Source organism: Colossoma macropomum, unplaced genomic scaffold (assembly GCF_904425465.1).
Source record: "Colossoma macropomum unplaced genomic scaffold, Colossoma_macropomum, whole genome shotgun sequence".
Taxonomy (NCBI): Eukaryota; Metazoa; Chordata; class Actinopteri; order Characiformes; family Serrasalmidae; genus Colossoma; species Colossoma macropomum.
The window spans coordinates 19,601,972-19,621,639 of NW_023494799.1; the positions used below are offsets into that span (position 1 = coordinate 19,601,972).

Sequence of the window (19,668 nt, forward strand, 5' to 3'; positions counted from 1 at the left end):
ATTCTGTCAGAACCGACTGCAGTCCACAAAAACCTGTCTGAACTCGACTGAAGACAACAAAATTTTGTCTGAATTCAACTGTAGCCTAAAAAATTCTGTCTGAACCAACTGTATTCCATAAAAATCTGCCTGAACTCAACCGTAGACCACAAAAACCTGTCTGAACCCGACTGCAGATGACAAAATTCTGCGTGAAACCGACTGTAGCCCACAAAGTTCTGTCTGAACCCAACTGTAGCCCACAAAATTATGTTTGAACACAACTGTAGCCCCACAAAATTCTGTCTGAATCCGACTGTAGCCCAAAAGAATTTTGTCTGAACCCAACTGTAGCCCCACAAAATTCTCTCAACCTGACTGTAGCCCACAAAATTCTGTATGAACCAACTGTAGCCCATAAAAATCTGTCTGAACTCGACTGTTGCCCCACAAAATTCTGTCTGAATTCAACTGTAGCACACAAAAGTCTGTCTGAACCGACTGTAGTCCACAAAAATCTGTCTGAATTCGACTGTAGACAAAAAAATTCGGTCTGAACCCAACTGTAGCCCCACAAAATTCTGCCTGAACCTGACTGTAGCCCCACAAAATTCTGTCTGGACCGACTGTAGCCCCAAGAATCTGTCTAAACCCGACTGTAGCCCACAAAGTTCTGTCTGAACCCAACTGTAGCCCACAAAGTTCTGTCTGAACCCAACTGTACCCCCAAAATTCTGTCTGAACTCGACTGTAACCCACAAAATTCTGTCTAAACACAACTGTGGCACAGAAATTCTGTCTGAATTCGACTGTAGCCCACAAAGTTCTGTCAGAACCGACTGTAGTCCACAAAAATCTGCCTGAACTCAACTGTAGACCACAAAATTCTATCTGGACCCAACTGTACCCCCAAAAGTTCTGTCTGAACCTGAGTGTAGCCCACAAAATTCTATCTGAACACAACTGTGGCACAGAAATTCTGTCTGAATTTGACTGTAGCCCACAAAATTCTCTCTGAATCGACTGTAGTCCACAAAAATCTGTCTGAACCCAGCTGTACCCCCAAAACTCGATTGTAGCCGCACAAAGTTCTATGTGAAACCGACTGTAGCCCACAAAATTCCACCTGAACCAGGCTGTAGCACGAAAATTCTGTCTAAATCCGAATGTAGCCCACAAAATTCTTTCTGAACCGACTGTAGCATGAAATTAATTTTACCGTCATCCAAAGAAAAAATAATGGGAATAATTAAGCAGGAGAAAAATCTGTATTGGGAAAAAAACTGACAAAGTCGTTCTTTAAAGGTTCTGACTGACTTTGCATCAACTGCTGAAAATTCTGTCTGAACACAACTGTGGCACGGAAATTCTGTCTGAAACCGACTGTAGCCAACAAAATTCTGTCTGAACTGACTGTAGTCCACAAAAATCTGTCCGAACCAACTGTAGTCCACAGAAATCTGCCTGAACTCGACTGTAGACCACAAAATTCTGTCTGAACCCGACTGTAGGCAACAAAATTCTGTCTGAACCCCGACTGTAGATGACAAAATTCTGCCTTAACCCGACTGAAGCCCACAAAGTTCTGTCTGGACCCAACTGTACCCCCAAAAGTTCTTTCTGAACCCGACTGTAGCCTACAAAATTCTGTTTGAACCGACCGTAGACAACAAAATTCTGTCTGAACCCGACTGTAGCCCACAAAATTCTGTCTGAATTCGACTGTAGCCCACAAAATTCTGTCTGAACTCGACTGTAGTCCCACAAAATTGTGTCTCAACGTGACTGTAGCCCAAAAGACTCTGAACTGACTGTAGCCCACAAAATTCTGTCTGAACCAACTGTAGCCCACAAAATTCTGTCTGAATTTGACTATAGCCCGCAAAATTCTGTCTGAACCAACTGCAGTCCACAAAAATCTGCCTGAACTCGAGTGTAGACCACAAAATTCTGCCTGAACACAACTGTAGCCCACAAAATTCTGTCTGAACCGACTGTAGCCCCACAAAATTCAGCCTGAATCAGCTCTATTCTACAAAAATCTGCCTGAACCTGACTGTAGATGACAAAATTCTGCCTGAACCCAACCGTAGCCCACAAAGTTCTGTGTAAACGCAACTGTACCCCTAAAGTTCTGTCTGAACCTGAATGTAGCTCACAAAGTTCTGTATGAACATGACTGTAGCCCCATAAAATTCCATCTGAACTCAACTGTTGCCCCACAAAATTCTGTCTGAATTCGACTGTAGCACACAAAATTCTGTCTGAACCAACTGTAGTCCACAGAAATCTGCCTGAACTCGACTGTAGACCACAAAATTCTGTCTGAACCCGACTGTAGACAACAAAATTCTGTCTGAAATCCGACTGTAGATGACAAAATTCTGCCTGAACCTGACTGTAGCCCACAAAGTTCTGTCTGAACCCGACTGTAGACATCAAAATTCTGTCTCAACCCCGACTGTAGATGACAAAATTCTGAATGTACACAACTGTAGCCCACAAAGTTCTGTCTGGACCCAACTGTACCCCCAAAATTCTTTCTGAACCCGACCGTAGCCCACAAAATTATTCTGAACCAACCGTACACAACAAAATTCTTTCTGAACCCGACCGTAGCCCACAAAATTCTTCTGAACTGACTGTAGGCCCAAGAATCTGTCTGAACCCAACTGAAGCCCACAAAATTCTGTCTGAATTTGACTGTAGCCCACAAAATTCTGTCTGAACCCAACTGTAGCCCCACAAAATTCTGTCTCAACCTGACTGTAGCCCAAAAAACTCTGAACTGACTGTAGCCCACAAAATTCTGTATGAACCAACTGTAGCCCACAAAATTCTGTCGGAACCTGACTGTAGTCCACAAAATTCTGTCTGAACCCGACTGTAGCCAACAAAATACTGTCTGAACACAACTGTAGCCCCACAACATTCTGCCTGAACCTGATTGTAGCCCACAAGGTTCTGTCTAAACCCAACTGTACCCCCAAATTTCTGTCTGAATTTGACTGTAACCCACAAAATTCTGTCTAAACACAACTGTGGCATGGAAATTTTGTCTGAATTCGACTGTAGCCCACAAAATTCTGTCTGAACCGACTGCAGTCCACAAAAACCTGTCTGAACTCGACTGAAGACAACAAAATTCTGTCTGAACTCAACTGTAGCCTAAAAAATTCTGTCTGAACCAACTGTAGTCCACAAAAATCTGCCTGAACTCAACTGTAGACCACAAAAACCTGTCTGAACCCGATTGCAGATGACAAAATTCTGCCTGAAACCAACTGTAGCCCACAAAGTTCTGTCTGAACCCAACTGTAGCCCACAAAATTATGTTTGAACACAATTGTAGCCCCACAAAATTCTCTCAACCTGACTGTAGCCCACAAAATTCTGTATGAACTCGACTGTAGCCCCACAAAATTCTGTTTGAATTCAACTGTAGCACACAAAAGTCTGTCTGAACCGACTGTAGTCCACAAAAATCTGTCTGAATTCGACTGTAGCCAACAAAATTCTGTATGAACCAACTGTAGCCCCACAAAATTCTGCCTGAACCTGACTGTAGCCCACAAAATTCTGTCTGAACCAACTGTAGTCCACAAAATTCTGTCTGAACCTGACTGTAGCCCACAAAGTTCTGTCTGGACCCAACTGTAGCCCCACAAAATTCTGCCTGAACCCAACTGTAGCCCACAAAGTTCTGTCTGAACCCAACTGTACCCCCAAAATTCTGTCTGAACTCGACTGTAACCCACAAAATTCTGTCTGAACACAACCGTGGCGCAGAAATTCTGTCTGAACCCAACTGTAGCCCACAAAATTCTGTCAGAAACGACTGTAGTCCACAAAAATCTGCCTGAACTCAACTGTAGCCCACAAAGTTCTGTCTGAACCCAACTGTACCCCCAAAAGTTCTGTCTGAACCTGAGTGTAGCCCACAAAATTCTGTCCGAACACAAATGTGGCACAGAAGTTCTGTCTGAATTTGACTGTAGCCCACAAAATTCTCTCTGAATCGACTCTAGTCCACAAAAATCTGTCTGAACCCAGCTGTACCCCCAAAATTCTGTCTGAACTCGATTGTAGCCGCACAAAGTTCTATCTGAAACCGACTGTAGCTTCACAAAATTCCATCTGAACCAGGCTGTAGCACAAAAATTCTGTCTAAATCCGAATGTAGCCCACAAAATTCTTTCTGAGCCGACTGTAGCATGAAATTAATTTTACCGTCGTCCAAAGAAAAAATAATGGGAATAATTAAGCAGGAGAAAAATCTCTATTGGGAAAAAAACTGACAAAGTCGTTCTTTAAAGGTTCTGACTGACTTTGCATGAACTGCTGAAAATTCTATCTGAACACAACTGTGGCATGGAAATTCTGTCTGAAACCGACTGTAGCCAACAAAATTCTGTCTGAACTGACTGTAGTCCACAAAAATCTGCCTGAACCCAGCTGTACCCCCAAAATTCTGTCTGAACTCGATTGTAGCCCACAAAATTCTGTCTGAACCAACTGTAGTCCACAAAAATCTGCCTGCATTCGACTGTAGCCCACAAAATTATGTCTGAACACAACTGTAGCCCCACAAAATTCTGTCTGAACCACCTGTAGCCCACAAAATTCTGTCTGAACTGATTGTAGCCCACAAAATTCTGCCTGAACACAACTGTGGCACGGAAATTTTGTCTGAATCCGACTGTAGTCGACAAAAAACTGTCTGAACTTGACTGTAGACCACAAAATTCTGTCTGAACTGACTGTAGTCCACAAAAATCTGTCTGAACTCAACTGTAGACAACAAAATTCTGTCTGAATTCAACTGTAGCCCACAAAATTCTGTCTGAACCCACTGCAGCCCACAAAAATCTGCCTGAACTCGACTGTAACCCACAAAATTCTGTCTGAACCCAACTGTAACCCACAAAATTCTGTCGGAACCAACTGTAGCCCGCAAAATACAGCCTGAACGTGACTGTAGATGACAAAATTCTGCCTGAACCCAACTGTAGCCCACAAAGTTCTCTCTGAACCCAACTGTACCCCTAAAGGTCTGTCTGAACCCGAATGTAGCCCACAAAATTTTGTCTAAACACAACTGTGGCACGGAAATTCTGTCTGAATTTGACTGTAGCCCACAAAATTCTGTCAGAAGCAACTGTAGTCCATAAAAATCTGTCTGTACTCGACTATAGACCACAAAATTCTGTCTGAACCCGACTGTAGCCCACAAAATTCTGTCTGAGCTGACTGTGGCCGACAAAATTCTGTCTGAACCGACTGTAGCATGAAATTAATTTTATCGTCACCCAAAGAAAAAATAATGGGAATAATTAAGCAGGAGGAAAAGCTGTATTGGGAAAAATGCAGACAAAGTCGTTCTTTAAAGGTTCTGAATGACTTTGCAGGAACTGCTGAAACGTGCTGAGTTCTGGTGAAGATCTGCTTACAAATTAACTTTCACCACAGATCAACATGCGTTTCAACAGGCCGGCTTGTGCAGTCACGATGCACAAAGCTGCTTCTCTAGAGAAAAGCAGAAGGCCAGCCTGACTCCGCCTGTCTGCAGACCCACATTAACACAGTGCTAATGAAATCAAATTAATTAAGAGTTTTGCCCCGCTGTCATCTCTGCCGAGTCCCCTGAGGCTTCAGTCAGCGAGTGTGTTGAAACAGAACGGAACAGTGATTTTTCCATCACTGCCACCAGCGTTTCCAGGTTAAATCAGGGGGCAGATCTGCACCGTTATCAAGTACCTTTAGTTCCTCTACATAATGGTGTGGAATAAACTCACAGTGTAGTTTCGAAAGCGCAAATGTTCACTTGAAAGTTGTTAATTAATCAGGTAAAAGATGATTTTTATATCACAAACAAGCACACAGCAAATCATCGCTGTAAGAACAAAACCTTGTATCTCCAAAACAGTAAATTTACAGCAGAAGAAAAAATGGAGTGAGTTATTTTAGACAATTTTTATTGCTCAATTTTTTAAATTGTTAAAAAATGGAGTTTGTTTTAAGAATGATGAAACATTTCCACAGCTAACTCATATGCAAACCGACTCGTTCTGGGCTCAGCAGTGTTATAATGAGTGCATTTCTAATGGAGCTGCACTGTTTTTACACACTGTCTAGTGAGCTAGTCTGCCGTTTGGGACGCAGCAGAAGAAACACAGCTGTAAATCTCAGCCGTTTAGGTAGAATTTGTTACTGCGGCAACAAAAGAAAAAAAAATGTCAAAACACTCAAATATATCAGATAATATGCTTTAAAAATTAGTTCTGTTAGCTCATACACTACTATCATTGCACTGCCAAACAGTGGCTGCGTGATCGGGTGACGTCATAAGAATAATCCAAACTGATTTGTATTGTACTATGATGTAAGAGTTGACACAAATTTTATGATTTATTGGACGTTTTCTGGACATCAGTGAGGCTTCTGCAGCTACGCTGACTCACTACAGCGTCTCAGTTATCGCTGAACTCAGTCACTTTAGGTCATTTCACGACTCATCTCAGACTCTTCGCACGTCTTTGCGTGTGTTGCTGTGCTGTTCAACAGTGTGAGAGCTTCTCCTGCCATCTGTGCCTTCCGTGTCTTCTAGGAAACTGTGGAGAAAGCCGTGAATCACCCACCGACTAAGAACTGTATCTAAACCAAGACGAGATCACAGCTTCCTGCAGCACCTTTCAGACCATCAGCTACATCGCAGTGCTTGTTTACTCCTCGGCAAACACAGCCGCGCACACCGACCTTGCACCGTGAAGGTCTGTGGGAGCAGGAATCAGAGCCCACCCTTAAACCCCCCATTCCCACTGAGCACGCTCAGTAAAGGCTCAGTCCGTGGAGGTTAACGGCCAACAGGTGAGCTAATTAATCCTCCGTCTGAAACAACAGGCTTGGCTTCACCTGGAGAGCAATTAGTGCCAATTACAGCAGGAGTGAAACAGAGCGATTTAACAGCCTGGAAAACGACGCTCAGTTTCTCCACAGCGGAGAGAGGATGGGCCTGGGGTATGTATGGAGACGTCACAGTGGCATTGAATCTTCAGGATAATTTTGTGAAGGCAGGAACTCTGATCAGCTCCCAAAGCTATGAAATACCGGAGAAAAAGATTTTACTGTCTCACAGCAAGTGGAGCTCCAACTAATAATTACTGCTGTAATCAATGAATCTACAGACTATTATTCAATTAAATGACTATAATGCACAAAGTTCAGAGACACTCTTTATTACAAGCACACATATTTTTAAATATCAGGAAAAAAGCAGAAAACACATTTAACAGAAAATCATACGACGGCTAACTCGAATCTAAGCTGTGTGAGTGTTCAGTGTGTCAGTCTTTACCTTTATTACTGTTTCCATTCTTTTCAGGAGGCTCCCTTTCAGTTTCTCAAAGAAATCTGCAGACACACCTCCAAAGTTCAGTCTTAGAAGTTGGTTGATCATTTTCTGCTTCTCAACATTAAAGCACAAATATAGACTCATCAGTCAATCAAACATTCAAACCATGTTAGTGGCTGATGGGGGCAGGTCTTCCAGGTGGTTGTTAGGAGGCACATTTTCTCTATAGTTCTTAATCAGTTTTTGCACTCCAGTTTTGGAAACTCACTTATTCTCCTTGTCTTTCTCCTTCATTACACACTTTGATTATCTTATATCTGATCTCCTCTCAGATATCTCCTGAAAAAACAATAACTTTTACAATATAAAAAAAGGTTTGTTAGTTCAACCAAAATTATGCTCACAAGCAACTGAACTAGTTTTATTCAACTCAAATAAATACTTTGACTAATCATTCATCTAAAGTATTTAGTTCAGCCTAATATAATTAGTTCATTTACTTGCTGTCACATGAATTTTTTACAACTGACAAACTATTTATCCAGTGGACATGACCGTTTTGACAAGAAACGAAGTAAACAAATGGGGGTCTGAGTTCAGTACAGTGCTGCAATTATTCAGATGTCTTCGGTCAGAGAGCCAGTGAGGATCATATAAACATTATGAAGCTGAATTCTTCAGATCCATATCATAAATCCAGTTTCTGCTCCTGGATGTTGTGATTAACGGGTAGTTAACTGACCTGTTGGCGTGACTGTTTGGCCACTTACTGTCATTCTTTCCTGTGACCGCTAAATCTAGAACCAGAAAACTGGATCCGAGCTGTTATAGAGCATTACATTAATTTAGTCTAATTAAATTGCACATTTAGACATAAACGGCGCAACCGTCTAAATGTTGGCCCTATCATAAGGAGATCGTAAGTTCGATCCCTGGTGATGCTACAGCCATCCGTGGCCGGGAGGCCAAGAGAGCACAGCTGGCCTCGCTCTCTTTGGGTAGGCAGAAAGGCCCCTCCTTCTCCCCCCATCACTTAACGCAATGCTAGTCAGCACAGGCGTCTGTTAGCTGACATAACAGAACTTCGAAAAGTTCGAAAAGATGCAGTGGCTGGCTTCATGTGACTGGGGGAGTCCTAACTGGGGGAGTCCCCCCAAAAAAAAAAAGTTGTAGAAAACGATGTGCTGAACTTTCATCCACTTTTCAGATGAAACATTTTGCTTTTTGCTTGAAAGACAAAAAAAGCCAAATATTTGACAAATGAGAGATTAAACATGACTACAACCCAGAGTCAAACTCACTTCACAACGCAGTGTTACTGTACCATCTGCCTCATTCCTGCACTGTTTGGTGTGACTTCTATTTACTTCTGCTTGTTGACTGATGGGGCTAAATAAATTACTATTTTATATATTAAAATCGCAACTTAAGAGTGAAATTTTCAAGTCATGAAAGCTGCAATTTTTTTTTTTATTAAACTTAATAACACAGAGTTATAGATGAGGTAGACCAATTAGATCCAACCAAACCTCCATGTGTTGTGACATCACAAACTACATTTATTTTTATATGTAATGTATAACCTTAATTGTATTTTAAATATATATTTATATATAACAATAACGCAATCTTAAATCTTGAATGAGAAACTGATTTTCTCAGATTAATAGTGAAAATATGACCCATGTGGAACTTTAACGGTTTCTATGAGAAAATCCTTCAGCTCATTCTGTATACAAACTGTAATCATTTACTGTTTTTATTTACTGACAGCTTTTCATTGTTGATCAATCGCAGCAGTTCTAACAGCTCCAGGCTGCCTGTGTGAGTCACAGCTGTGGATCAGCTCTTCACTGAGACTCTCTATCCATCAGCCTGCTGGAAAATACAGATAAAGGCTAAAAGCTAAAAGCTTTATGGCAGCATCACCATAAAACAATAATAAACTCAACAGTAACGCAGCGTCAGGAAAAGTGACGACAGAATTCCTGAAAGTACGTCAACCCAACCTCAGCGTCAAGTGATTCCCGACTGGACGAACGCTCTCAGACTGACTGAGGCCTCAGGAACACACACTCCCCCAAGCAAACAGGGCCGGCTGCAGCACTAACGCTGATAAACAGACACGCGTCTGTTTGCAGACATAAAAAGCTCAGAGAGCTCCATAAAGCCGGAGCTCCAGATTGATTTGTTTGCGCTGTGGAGGTAACCGGCAGGCTTTAATGTTTGAAACGCTCTGAGCGCCTCACAACCGTAAAAAACCTCCACACCGCAAACACCGCACTCACCAAACACCATCCAGCCTCTCGGCCATCGCCCAGCAGGAGCATGAGTTCAGTGCTTTATTAGAGTCCATCTACACCATAAAAACCAGCCTCAGTCACGGTTCCTCAGAAACCTTGGACATCACAAGAGGAGGACATTACAAACATCCAACCCCCAACATCCAACATTCATCATCCATCATCCAACATTCATCATCTAACTTCCATCATTTAACATGCGTCATCCAACATCTAAATTCTAACATCTAATTTGTAGTATTCACCACAGTGGAGAAACTGTGGAAAGTGCAGATTCTAAACTTTCAATCCATCACATCAGTGTCCGTGAGTAGAAGAGAAGATATTTTAATATGCCTTTATAAATATTACCTATTAATAAGTATTATTTGTTTTTGACTTTTAATACAAACAGAAATAATTTTAAACCTGTTCATTCAGAATGGAAATATTATGTAAATTTTTATGTAACTATGTAATTGCACTTTATATTACATTTAAATAATCACAACATTCTGTAATTTAATAACTCTAAGAATGACAATAACAGCTCCTAATAGACTAATAATCACTAATTATTTTACCGAAAACAGTAACTAATAACAGACTCCTAAGAGTTGAGCTGTTGACTGAAGTGAAGGTGCTGCTTAAGTTCTGCTCACCTGCTCCACTTCTCTGTTTCCTCCGGAAGGTAGAAGGTGTGGAACTGAGTGGCCTGCAGCATCTGCGAGTCCATCCGCTTAGAGAGGTCATAGTAATGTCCAAAACGAGATGAGGAGGCCAGCTCGGTCTGGAAAGATCAGAAACATCAACAAGGAGAAGAAACGTCACCTTTTATTCATGAACTCAGACTTCAGCACCAACAGAGACAGCCCTAAATCTACAACTATAACGGTGTTTAACTCTATGGAACCGAGCGTCTGGCCAGTGATACATTCTGAGAATGTTTCTCTTTAAGCTGTTTGATCTGCTGCTGGAGGAGCTGCAGCGCTGCAGGTTCATACTGAACACAGTGAAGAGCATCAGTCAGAATCAGAGCTGCACTGAGTTTCTCATCACTGAGTAAAAGTTGCAGGAGGATTAAATACCGTCTGACATTACTGAGCATGTGAGCTCATTCTGATCAGTGAGAGATTATAAGTGATTTGTTTTATCAGAATAACAACTAAACATCACCGATGTGTGAATTATGTTCATATTCATGTGAGTTTGTGACACAAACTGAATAAAAATTTTCCAGCTTTTTAGCGCAGACTCTGAGTCAGTTTAAAGAGTTAAAGTGCAGGTTTTGTTTGTTTTTGTTTCTTTCTAAGCCACTTCTGCAGTTTACTGTGCACTTCTTACTCTGCTGAGAACTTAGAGAATCTCCTTCTGACCACACTGACCACTCTGGCGTACAAAAGCACACTGACGAGCAGGCAGATGTTTTTTCTGCTGTCATTTGGGGGAGTGGGGGGGTTGGTATCTGTTCAGGGGCAGGGGGGTTGGAGCCCCAGAGCTCGTAATGAGCCCCTAATCTGCTCTGATGTGGATCAGTGACCCCAAAATGCTGCTGCTGAACTCAGGTCAGATCAACAATTGCCTGACTGGACTTAATCTAAGAACTCTACAGAACTCTAAAGGACTCCATAGAACTCTATGGAACTTTCTAGAACTCTACAGAACTATAAAAGTTTCTAGAACTCTACAGAACTCTACAGGACTCTATAGAACTCTTTAGAACTCTAATTCTACAGATCTCTGTTTTACTTTGTACAACTCTTTAAAACTCTAAACAAAATTAGACTGAGGCAGTTCTAGAGTGAGAGAGAGAGACTAATAGAGTGATAGTGAGAAAAAGAGAGTCCAAAAGTGACAGAGAGAGAGTAATGGTGTGATAGTGAGAGTAAGAGAGAGAGAGAGAGAGTTATAGAGAGAGAAAGAAAGAGAGAGAGAGAGAGTGATAGAGAGTGAGAGTGTAATGTAGTGAGAGTGAGAGAGGGTAAATCTCTGAACTGCAGTGTTTTGAGGATTAGAGACAGTAGGAGACTTTCTCTGAGCGGGGGCGGGGAGGAAATAGTGTTGGGGGAAGTATGTTGGAGGCATTTTGGGGGTCATTGTGTGTCAGAGCTGACAGTGAATGAACCATTCCCTACCCCGACCCACCCCGGTCTGAGCGGGCTTAGTGTGAGTAATCCTGCTGCAGTAAATGGAGGCTTCAGAACCTATTTGGAACGGTGTGTATTGGGGGAGGGTGCTCACGGTGATAGATTTATTGCAGAAACAATCTCTCATACTCACACACACACATTCCTGCACAATAAAACTCTACAAAGTCAGAGAAATGAGGAAACACAGCTACAGAGACGGAGTCAGAGGTGAAACTGACACCCAAACTGACCCATCACGTCAACCTCAACAAAGCAGAGCAAGTTAAAACAGCGCTACACTTCACACAGCCAGAGAACTAAACACACTCTGACTGCCGCTGAACACACTGTCATAAATATACTCATAAAAAATTATATGAGCCGGTGATTCGGATCAATCATCAATCATAGTTTTCACAATTACAGTCAATCACAGTCATCACAGTCAATCAGTCATCATAGTCAATCAGTCATCATAGTCAATCACAGTCATCACAGTCATCAACATGATACAACACACAACACTGAATATAATAGCTTATAACACAGCATAAAACACATTGCACATCAGTACAGTCCTTCAGCTGAAATACAAAATGTAGGTCACTTGCAAAAGTAGCTAGCTTGCTAGTGAGAATGAATGAGCTAGCTCGCTAGCCTGTGTGTTTGACTGCTGCATTCTAAAAAGCATAAAAAGCACGCATCTGTATTTGTGTCTCACTAAAAGCCTCTGTGTGACAGCAAACAGCATATCTGACTGTTTAGTGGCCCAGACACATTCAGTACGGTTCAGCAACAAAACAGCGGCGAGCAGAGAGAGCCAGTGCGGCGGACGGCAGCAAGAAAAAGTGTAAATAAAGCGCAAACCGCAACACTTGACTTCGCTTCCTCAGAGTCATTACCATCTAAAGCTGCTTCATTGTATCCTCTGTTAGTCAGAATCAAACCTGTCCTGTGGTTGGCAGAGCTGGCAGCATGCTAGCTAAGCTAATGCTAACCAGCTACTCTCTCCTGGTTATCAGTGCTGTTTAACATTTAGAAATTGGTGTTAGACTGAAACATTGGAATTTAGTGAATGGTAAATTTAAAATTGTGCACTGTTTTCATTTATTTGGCGTTCGTGTGAACAAACTAAACTGATTTAATTTGAGTTTGAAAAAATGCAGCAGGATGCTGTAGCACAATACCGACATAAACAGAACCAATCAGTGAATAGCTACGTTGATAAGTCATCCCACTGAACAGTTCTGTGGCTCTGAGCACAGTTAGCTAACCGTGATGTGCTCAGTCCAGATTTTGAATGTTCCATGTGGAACCGTGTCCCTGTGCAAATGTTGCTGTCACGATTACCCACCGTGCTCAGAACCGCATATTTCAGTGGGTGAATGGACTTTTAATAAACTTAATTTAAAATGTAAGTGAGCGTGTACCTGAACTTTTGGAAGGTTCTGGTAGCGCCAGGCGATCTTCATGGCATCTGGAGGCTGTGCGTCTGCAGATGGGAGAAGTTCACCCAGATTTGGCGTGACATCATCATCCAAAATCGGTAACGGAAGATCCTACCAAACAAAAATCAAACACAAATAAAACTGAGTAATCAGAGAGGAAAATGAACAGAAGCCTTTAAAATAAGCAAATATCATTTAAGAGAAACAGCAGAATACAGACCAAACACCTAAACTGGCTGTTCATTCTCTATGTAAAATTTGTAATCAAGCAGTGAAACCCTCTGAGTTAAGGAGAAAAGGCCTCGGTCTCCTCAAGGATTCCACACAGATCAGATAATAACAATAATAAACCACAGTCTAATAAATAACAGCCAGAATTACAGCTCATACTCGAGTGTAACTGCACAGTCTCATTGATGACACACTCTCAAGACTAGTCAGCACCTCCTGTCCACTATCATTAAGGTTAGCCTCTTTAAGGGACACAGGTAAAACCCCCCAGAGCAGCGAAACCAGCACTGTGGCATTCTCGGAAATGTTAATGAAAGATGATGAGAGCGAGGCAGACAAAATAAACATAGTAACAGGTACGGAGACAGGTACAGAGACAAGTATAGAAACAGGTACAGAGACAGGCACAGAGACAGGCACAGAGACAGGTATAGGAATAGGTACAGAGACAAATATAGAAACTGGTACAGAAATAGGTACAGAAACAGGTACAGAGACAGGTATAGAAACAGATACAGAGACAGGTATAGAAACAGGTACAGAAACAGGTATAGAGACAGGTATAGAAACAGGTACAGAGACAGGTATAGAAATAGATATAGAGACAGGTATAGAAACAGGTACAGAGACAAGTACAGAAATAGGTACAGAAACAGGAACAAAGACAGGTACAGAAACAGGTACAGAGACAGGTATAGAAAAAGGGAACAGAGACAGGTACAGAGACAGGCTTAGAAACAGGTACAGAGACAGGCATAGAAACAGGTATAGAGACAGGTACAGTCAGATAGGACAGAGAAAAGAAAATAAAGGTACAGTTAATGGACGGTGGAAAAGCAGTGTGTCCAAAAGTATCCAGACAGTTCTTCTAATGAGCTACTTTAAGCTCTCATTGCTAACACAGATGTTCAGCTTGTATAATCTCCACAGAAAAGCACTGACCAATAGAAAGGGATGCTCTGCAGTAGCTTCACATGAGCCTAAGCTCTCCATGCCCAATGCCAAGCATGGGCTGGAGGGGTATAAAGCCCCTGGCATTGGGCTGTGGAGCAGTGGAACTGTGTTCTCTGGAATGATGGAGGTCCATCCAATACCTTTGGGATGTGTTGGAGTGATCCAGAACTGACCATGCAACATCGGTACCTGACCTCACTAGTGCTCTTGTGAAAGCTGAATGCAATCAAACACTACCATCACAACAGCCCAGGTGTTGCCTTCACTACTGCAGGTGGACAGGTAAAACTGACCAATTTTTTTAGAATTCCTAGTTAAACTGGCAGGATCCGAACAGAGTCGTTCAGAGTGGTTTGGTGTGAAACGCTCCCTTCTAGACAAACTTACAGAATTGTTCACAGTGGTGGTGATAGGAACCAGACATCCACCTCTAAAAGCTCCCTCACAGAAAGTTGTTACATGAAATTGTTATGAATACGCTGCCTGATGTCTGCGACATTGTTTTATAATAGTTTTGAGAAGATTTTGGCCTCAAAATCCATTCATGGTGGAAGAATACATGCAGGGTGCTGTGAGGCAAAATAGTCCCAAAAGAAAACTTATTATTTCAGATTTTCCACTATTTTACCATCATTAACATTCCATATAAAATTTAGAAGATCACCAAACCACTTTGAATGACTCTGTTTACATCTTAACCATTGAATTATAAGAAATTTTTAAAAAACTGGTGGAGTTCCCCTTTAAAGTTCAGGTGTTTTAAGGTGTTTTCTTTGTGCTTTTATGTTACTGTGTGAGGGGCAGTGATGAACAGTGGACAGGGCTGATGGAGAATATATCAGATTCCAAAGAGGTGCAGGTCATATTTTAAGTGTGCAACAGATTTTTGAACAATACCTGTATGATGTCGTCAGGGTGGTCTCGGGCGGAGGCCAGGTAGAGCTGATGTCCGCAGACCACGCCCTCCGCCAGGAAGTACTGCAGTAGCAGCCTCGAGTAGCTATCAGTCTGATCCTCCTCTACAACGTAAACACAGTTTAACACAGAATCATCAAACTGAATTTACACTCATTTTGAAATCTAAAATGAATCTTTTATCTTTTTATTTCAGATTTCTGCTTATATTCATCACAATTCATTCTCTGTAGTCTTCCATTTAAATGAACATGACTTTTAGTCCCGTCTCTAAAACATCTTTTTATTTTTGATGATGTCACCAGTGGGCACGGCAAAATAAAATTATTATGTACATTTTTAGTGTTAATATAGTACCATAAAATTTCATCACAATAAATTTTTATGTCAATCAAATCAATCATGTTTTACAGAGGGGAGTTGTAATATGAACTGACAGAAACACTAAATAATAAAAAAAAAATAAATAAATACATTAAAAAATGTATTTTTGTTAAACCTTTTTAGAAATGTTCTCCAAACTAAGTGACCAAATTCTCTCCAAATCACAAAGATCTGAGAATAAATTTAACTTTAATTTTCATAATTTGTACACAGTTCTCAGACTGAGTGTTTAAAGCTAATCATTAAAACACGCATTTTACAAAATATAGAGCACTTTTTAAATGAAACAATAGAAGTCATATCGCCCCTACACTTCCTGTAGGGTATTACAGTCTGTCAGAATGACTGTGTGGATTATTATATTATATTGTGTGGATCATATAAACATTACAGAGCACTTTTTAAATGAAACAATAGAAGGCATATTGCCCCCTATAATTCCTGTAGTATATTAGTCTGTCAGAATGACTGCGTGGATCATATGAACATTACAGAGCACTCTAACTGAACAGACATCAACAGCAAGCAACACTGGTGCTACAGAAAGTGAAACGGTTCAGGAAAGGTTAAATGGCCATTGTTACCGACTGTGTCAACCTCTTATCTCATTTTGCATTCCATAGTTCCAGTGTTGCTTGCCGTTAATTTCTGTTCAGTGACTGCACGCACCGAGGGTTCGATTTATGAAGGGGAATGTGAATTTGAGGCGGAACTGAATCAGATGTAACAGCCATGAACAGCTTGACCTTCCCATTTTTGAGCATTTTTCAAAATTTGAGCCAGGGATGGAGCTGAAAATAGTGGGGTGTAGTTACTCTTTAATTCAGGAGTTTCCAGTACAAAACTGCTAAAGCATAATAACTGTTTAGTTAATGACAGCAGTGACGATAATAACATTATATTATAATATAAACAATAATAACACTTTCATAAACATTATAATTTCAAGATATAAAAATAACAATAATGTAAATCAGAAGCAAACGAGCAAAATATTTCTTATACGTTCTGATCCTCCTTCCGTCTCTGAGAAACCATTCCACAGCTCTTCACACTGTCACTGAGGAACCTCCCCGCAGACCCCAAACTCCCCCTACAGGAACCCTCCCTTGAGCCCCCCAATTCCCCCCAATAGCCCCCCCAACCTGTCACTGAGGAACCCCCAAACAAGCCCCCCTATCTCCATCCCCATACCCGTCCCTTATTGATGTGTTTCTGGGTCAGTTCCCTTTGTGGCTTTCTGAGTTCCTCACAATATCCCCCAGACGGGCCCTCAGGGGCCGGGGGCCGTTATTGTGCTGCTGTTTCTATGGAGGAGCACAAATGAAACCCGCAGGGGCTATTAGCCTAGTGGGGGGGCAGTTAGGATGGACAGAGTGAAGGAGCAGTGCAGAGAGAACAGAATCGTGGGATGTATCAGTCACTCTGGGCAATCAAGTGCCACAGAGAGAGAGAGAGACAGAGAGAGAGAGAGAGAGAGAGAGATAGAGAGAAAGGGGAGGAGGGGTCCTCCTTTTATGTGAGGAGCAAAAGTGTTTGACTCGCTTTTAACGAGCGAGAGAGAGAGAAAGGGGGTGTGCAAGCTGCAGGATAAATGTGTGTCAGTGCTGTTTCCATATGCTACCTGTCAGAATCACATTGATTCAGAATGACAGCAGCACAAATGCAACTTAAAGCTCCTCCACAACAAACACACAATAACTATGACTGTAACAGCTCATATACACAACACAACAACTATTACTGTAACTATTACTGTAACAGCTCATATACACAACACAACAACTATTGCTGTAACTATTACTGTAAGAGCTCATATACACAACACAGCTGTTACTGTAACAGCTCATACATACAACACAATAACTATTACTGTAACAGCTCATATACACAACACAACTATTACTGTAACTATTACTGTAGCAGCTAATATATACAACACAACAACTATTACTGTAACTATTATTGTAAGAGCTCATACACATAACACAATAATTTACTGTAACAGCTCATACACAACAAAATAATTATTACTTTAACTATTACTGTAACAACTCATATACACAACACAATAACTATTACTGTAGCTATTACTGTAGCAGCTAATATATACAATATATATTACTGTAACTATTATTGTAAGAGCTCATACACATAACACAATAACTGTTACTGTAACAGCTCATACCCAACAACATAATTATTACTTTAACTATTAGAGTAACAGCTCATATACACAACACAACAACTATTACTGTAACAGCTCATACACACAACACAACTGTTACTGTAACAGCTCATACACACAACACAATAACTGTTACTGTAACAGCTCATAAAACGTGCTAATTGACAGCTCTTCAGGGCGTCTGTAATATTCACTGTATTTTTAACAGTAATTCTGATTCATACAGAGATAATATACAAAAGAGACTAAAGTATCTAAATGACAGTGGAGGCTTAAATCCAGCAGTTAGCATGCTAAAACCAGTAGTAGCATTTAGAGGCCTGAATTTTGTTTGTACTTTTGTCCATTTTTATAGATTTCCTGCCCTCTCCTCGAGGACGTCCAGTATTTGCAGTTACAGTATCTGCTTTATCTGACCAATACTTTCATAAATTAGATAGTACTGAACAGATCCCTGTGATGCTGGAGAGCAGCGAGACGTCCAGGAACCAGAAACCAGTGTTCTTCTAACCTATATATTCATAACTTTACTGACAAACAACACATTTCGACTTGACATTATATTTACATTTACTTTCATGTTATATTCATAGTTCCGTAATATTTATTATGTTATATTTGTGTTTATTCTAATGTTATACAGCGTTTATAGTGCAGTGTTTATTTATATTTATTCTAATGTTATACAGCGTGTTAACTGATAAAAACACATCTACTGTCCAGATAAACAGATTTAAACAGTTTTCACAGCTGTGATTTGTATTCTGAGCTCACCGATTAGCAGCAGGCTTCCAACTGCTAAGCCACCACCTACAGACACAGAAACACAAACAGATGTATATTATAAACATATTCATTAATGATTATTTTAATGATTATGAATAAGAATTTACTGAGCAGATTAACAGAGGTGTGTCAAAACTTTTCCTCAGCTCCATGTACTTCAGTAAAATGCTGATGGATTTACAAAAAAGAACTGACAAAATGGATTTATAAAATAGTCCCCAAAGAAAACTTATTACTTCAGATTTTCCACAATTTTCCCATCAACATTCCACATAAACTCAGAAGACACGTGTAGGTTCAATGGTGGTTCTGGATAGTAACTAAAATGTCTATATTTGTGTTGTAGTCATGGCGACCCCTGGCTCCTATCACCACCACTGTAAAGAAATTTGAACCATTTCACAACAAACCACCCTGAACCACTCAATCTCACACACTGAGTTACGGGAAACTTTGAAAAATTGGTGGAGTTTCCCTTTACGTAGCCACTACTTTTGTAGCGTTTGATCTCCAGAGTTTATTTTGAAATGAAGGCTGTTGATGGGGAGTTTTTGCTTAAGTAACAGCCTCTACTCTTCTTCTTACACTGGATGTTGGAACATTGCTGTGAGGATCTGATTGCATTCAGACACAGGAGCGTCAGTGAGGTCCTGACTTTAAGCGTGTCAGTGATGTTAGTGGTGCGTTTAGTACTGCAGGAAGGTTTTAATCCTCCTTATTTTAAGTTTTAACCTATTTAAAATACCCCCTCGTGACCTCTTGCCCCGTAACTGCCCCGCCCAGCGCGCGCTCACTGTGTCAGTGCGTTGTTTATGTTTAGTTTTCTGCCCTACTGCATCTCTGTCTATCCCTCTCTCCCTCTCTTTGCCCACCCAGCGCGCGATCCAGCCCCGTCACTCCGCTGGAGGTGGTGAGCAGCGCGCGGCCGGTAGTCCGTGTCCCGCGGAGCTGCGCGCGCCCTGCGCTCCTCCGAAAGCTGCTGCACGCCTGAGTCTGCACGGGCGCCGCCATCACATTGCAC

General features: G+C 41.2%; 1 protein-coding gene across 2 annotated transcripts in view; it reads right to left on the minus strand.

The window, feature by feature from the left end:
* The window catches only part of elp4 (elongator acetyltransferase complex subunit 4), a 57,455-nt gene extending 37,792 nt beyond the window's left edge, over positions 1–19,663 (minus strand). For both annotated transcript variants that reach the window (XM_036586873.1, XM_036586872.1), the window contains exons 1-5: positions 19,520–19,663; positions 18,636–18,671; positions 15,272–15,393; positions 13,172–13,300; positions 10,275–10,402 (exon numbers count right to left, since the gene is read on the minus strand). In XM_036586873.1, coding sequence (XP_036442766.1) covers positions 10,275–10,402; positions 13,172–13,300; positions 15,272–15,393; positions 18,636–18,671; positions 19,520–19,658 — 554 coding nt within the window. In that variant the 5' untranslated portion in view covers positions 19,659–19,663. The remainder of the gene's footprint in view (positions 1–10,274; positions 10,403–13,171; positions 13,301–15,271; positions 15,394–18,635; positions 18,672–19,519) is intronic.
* Between the last annotated feature and the right edge of the window lie 5 nt (positions 19,664–19,668).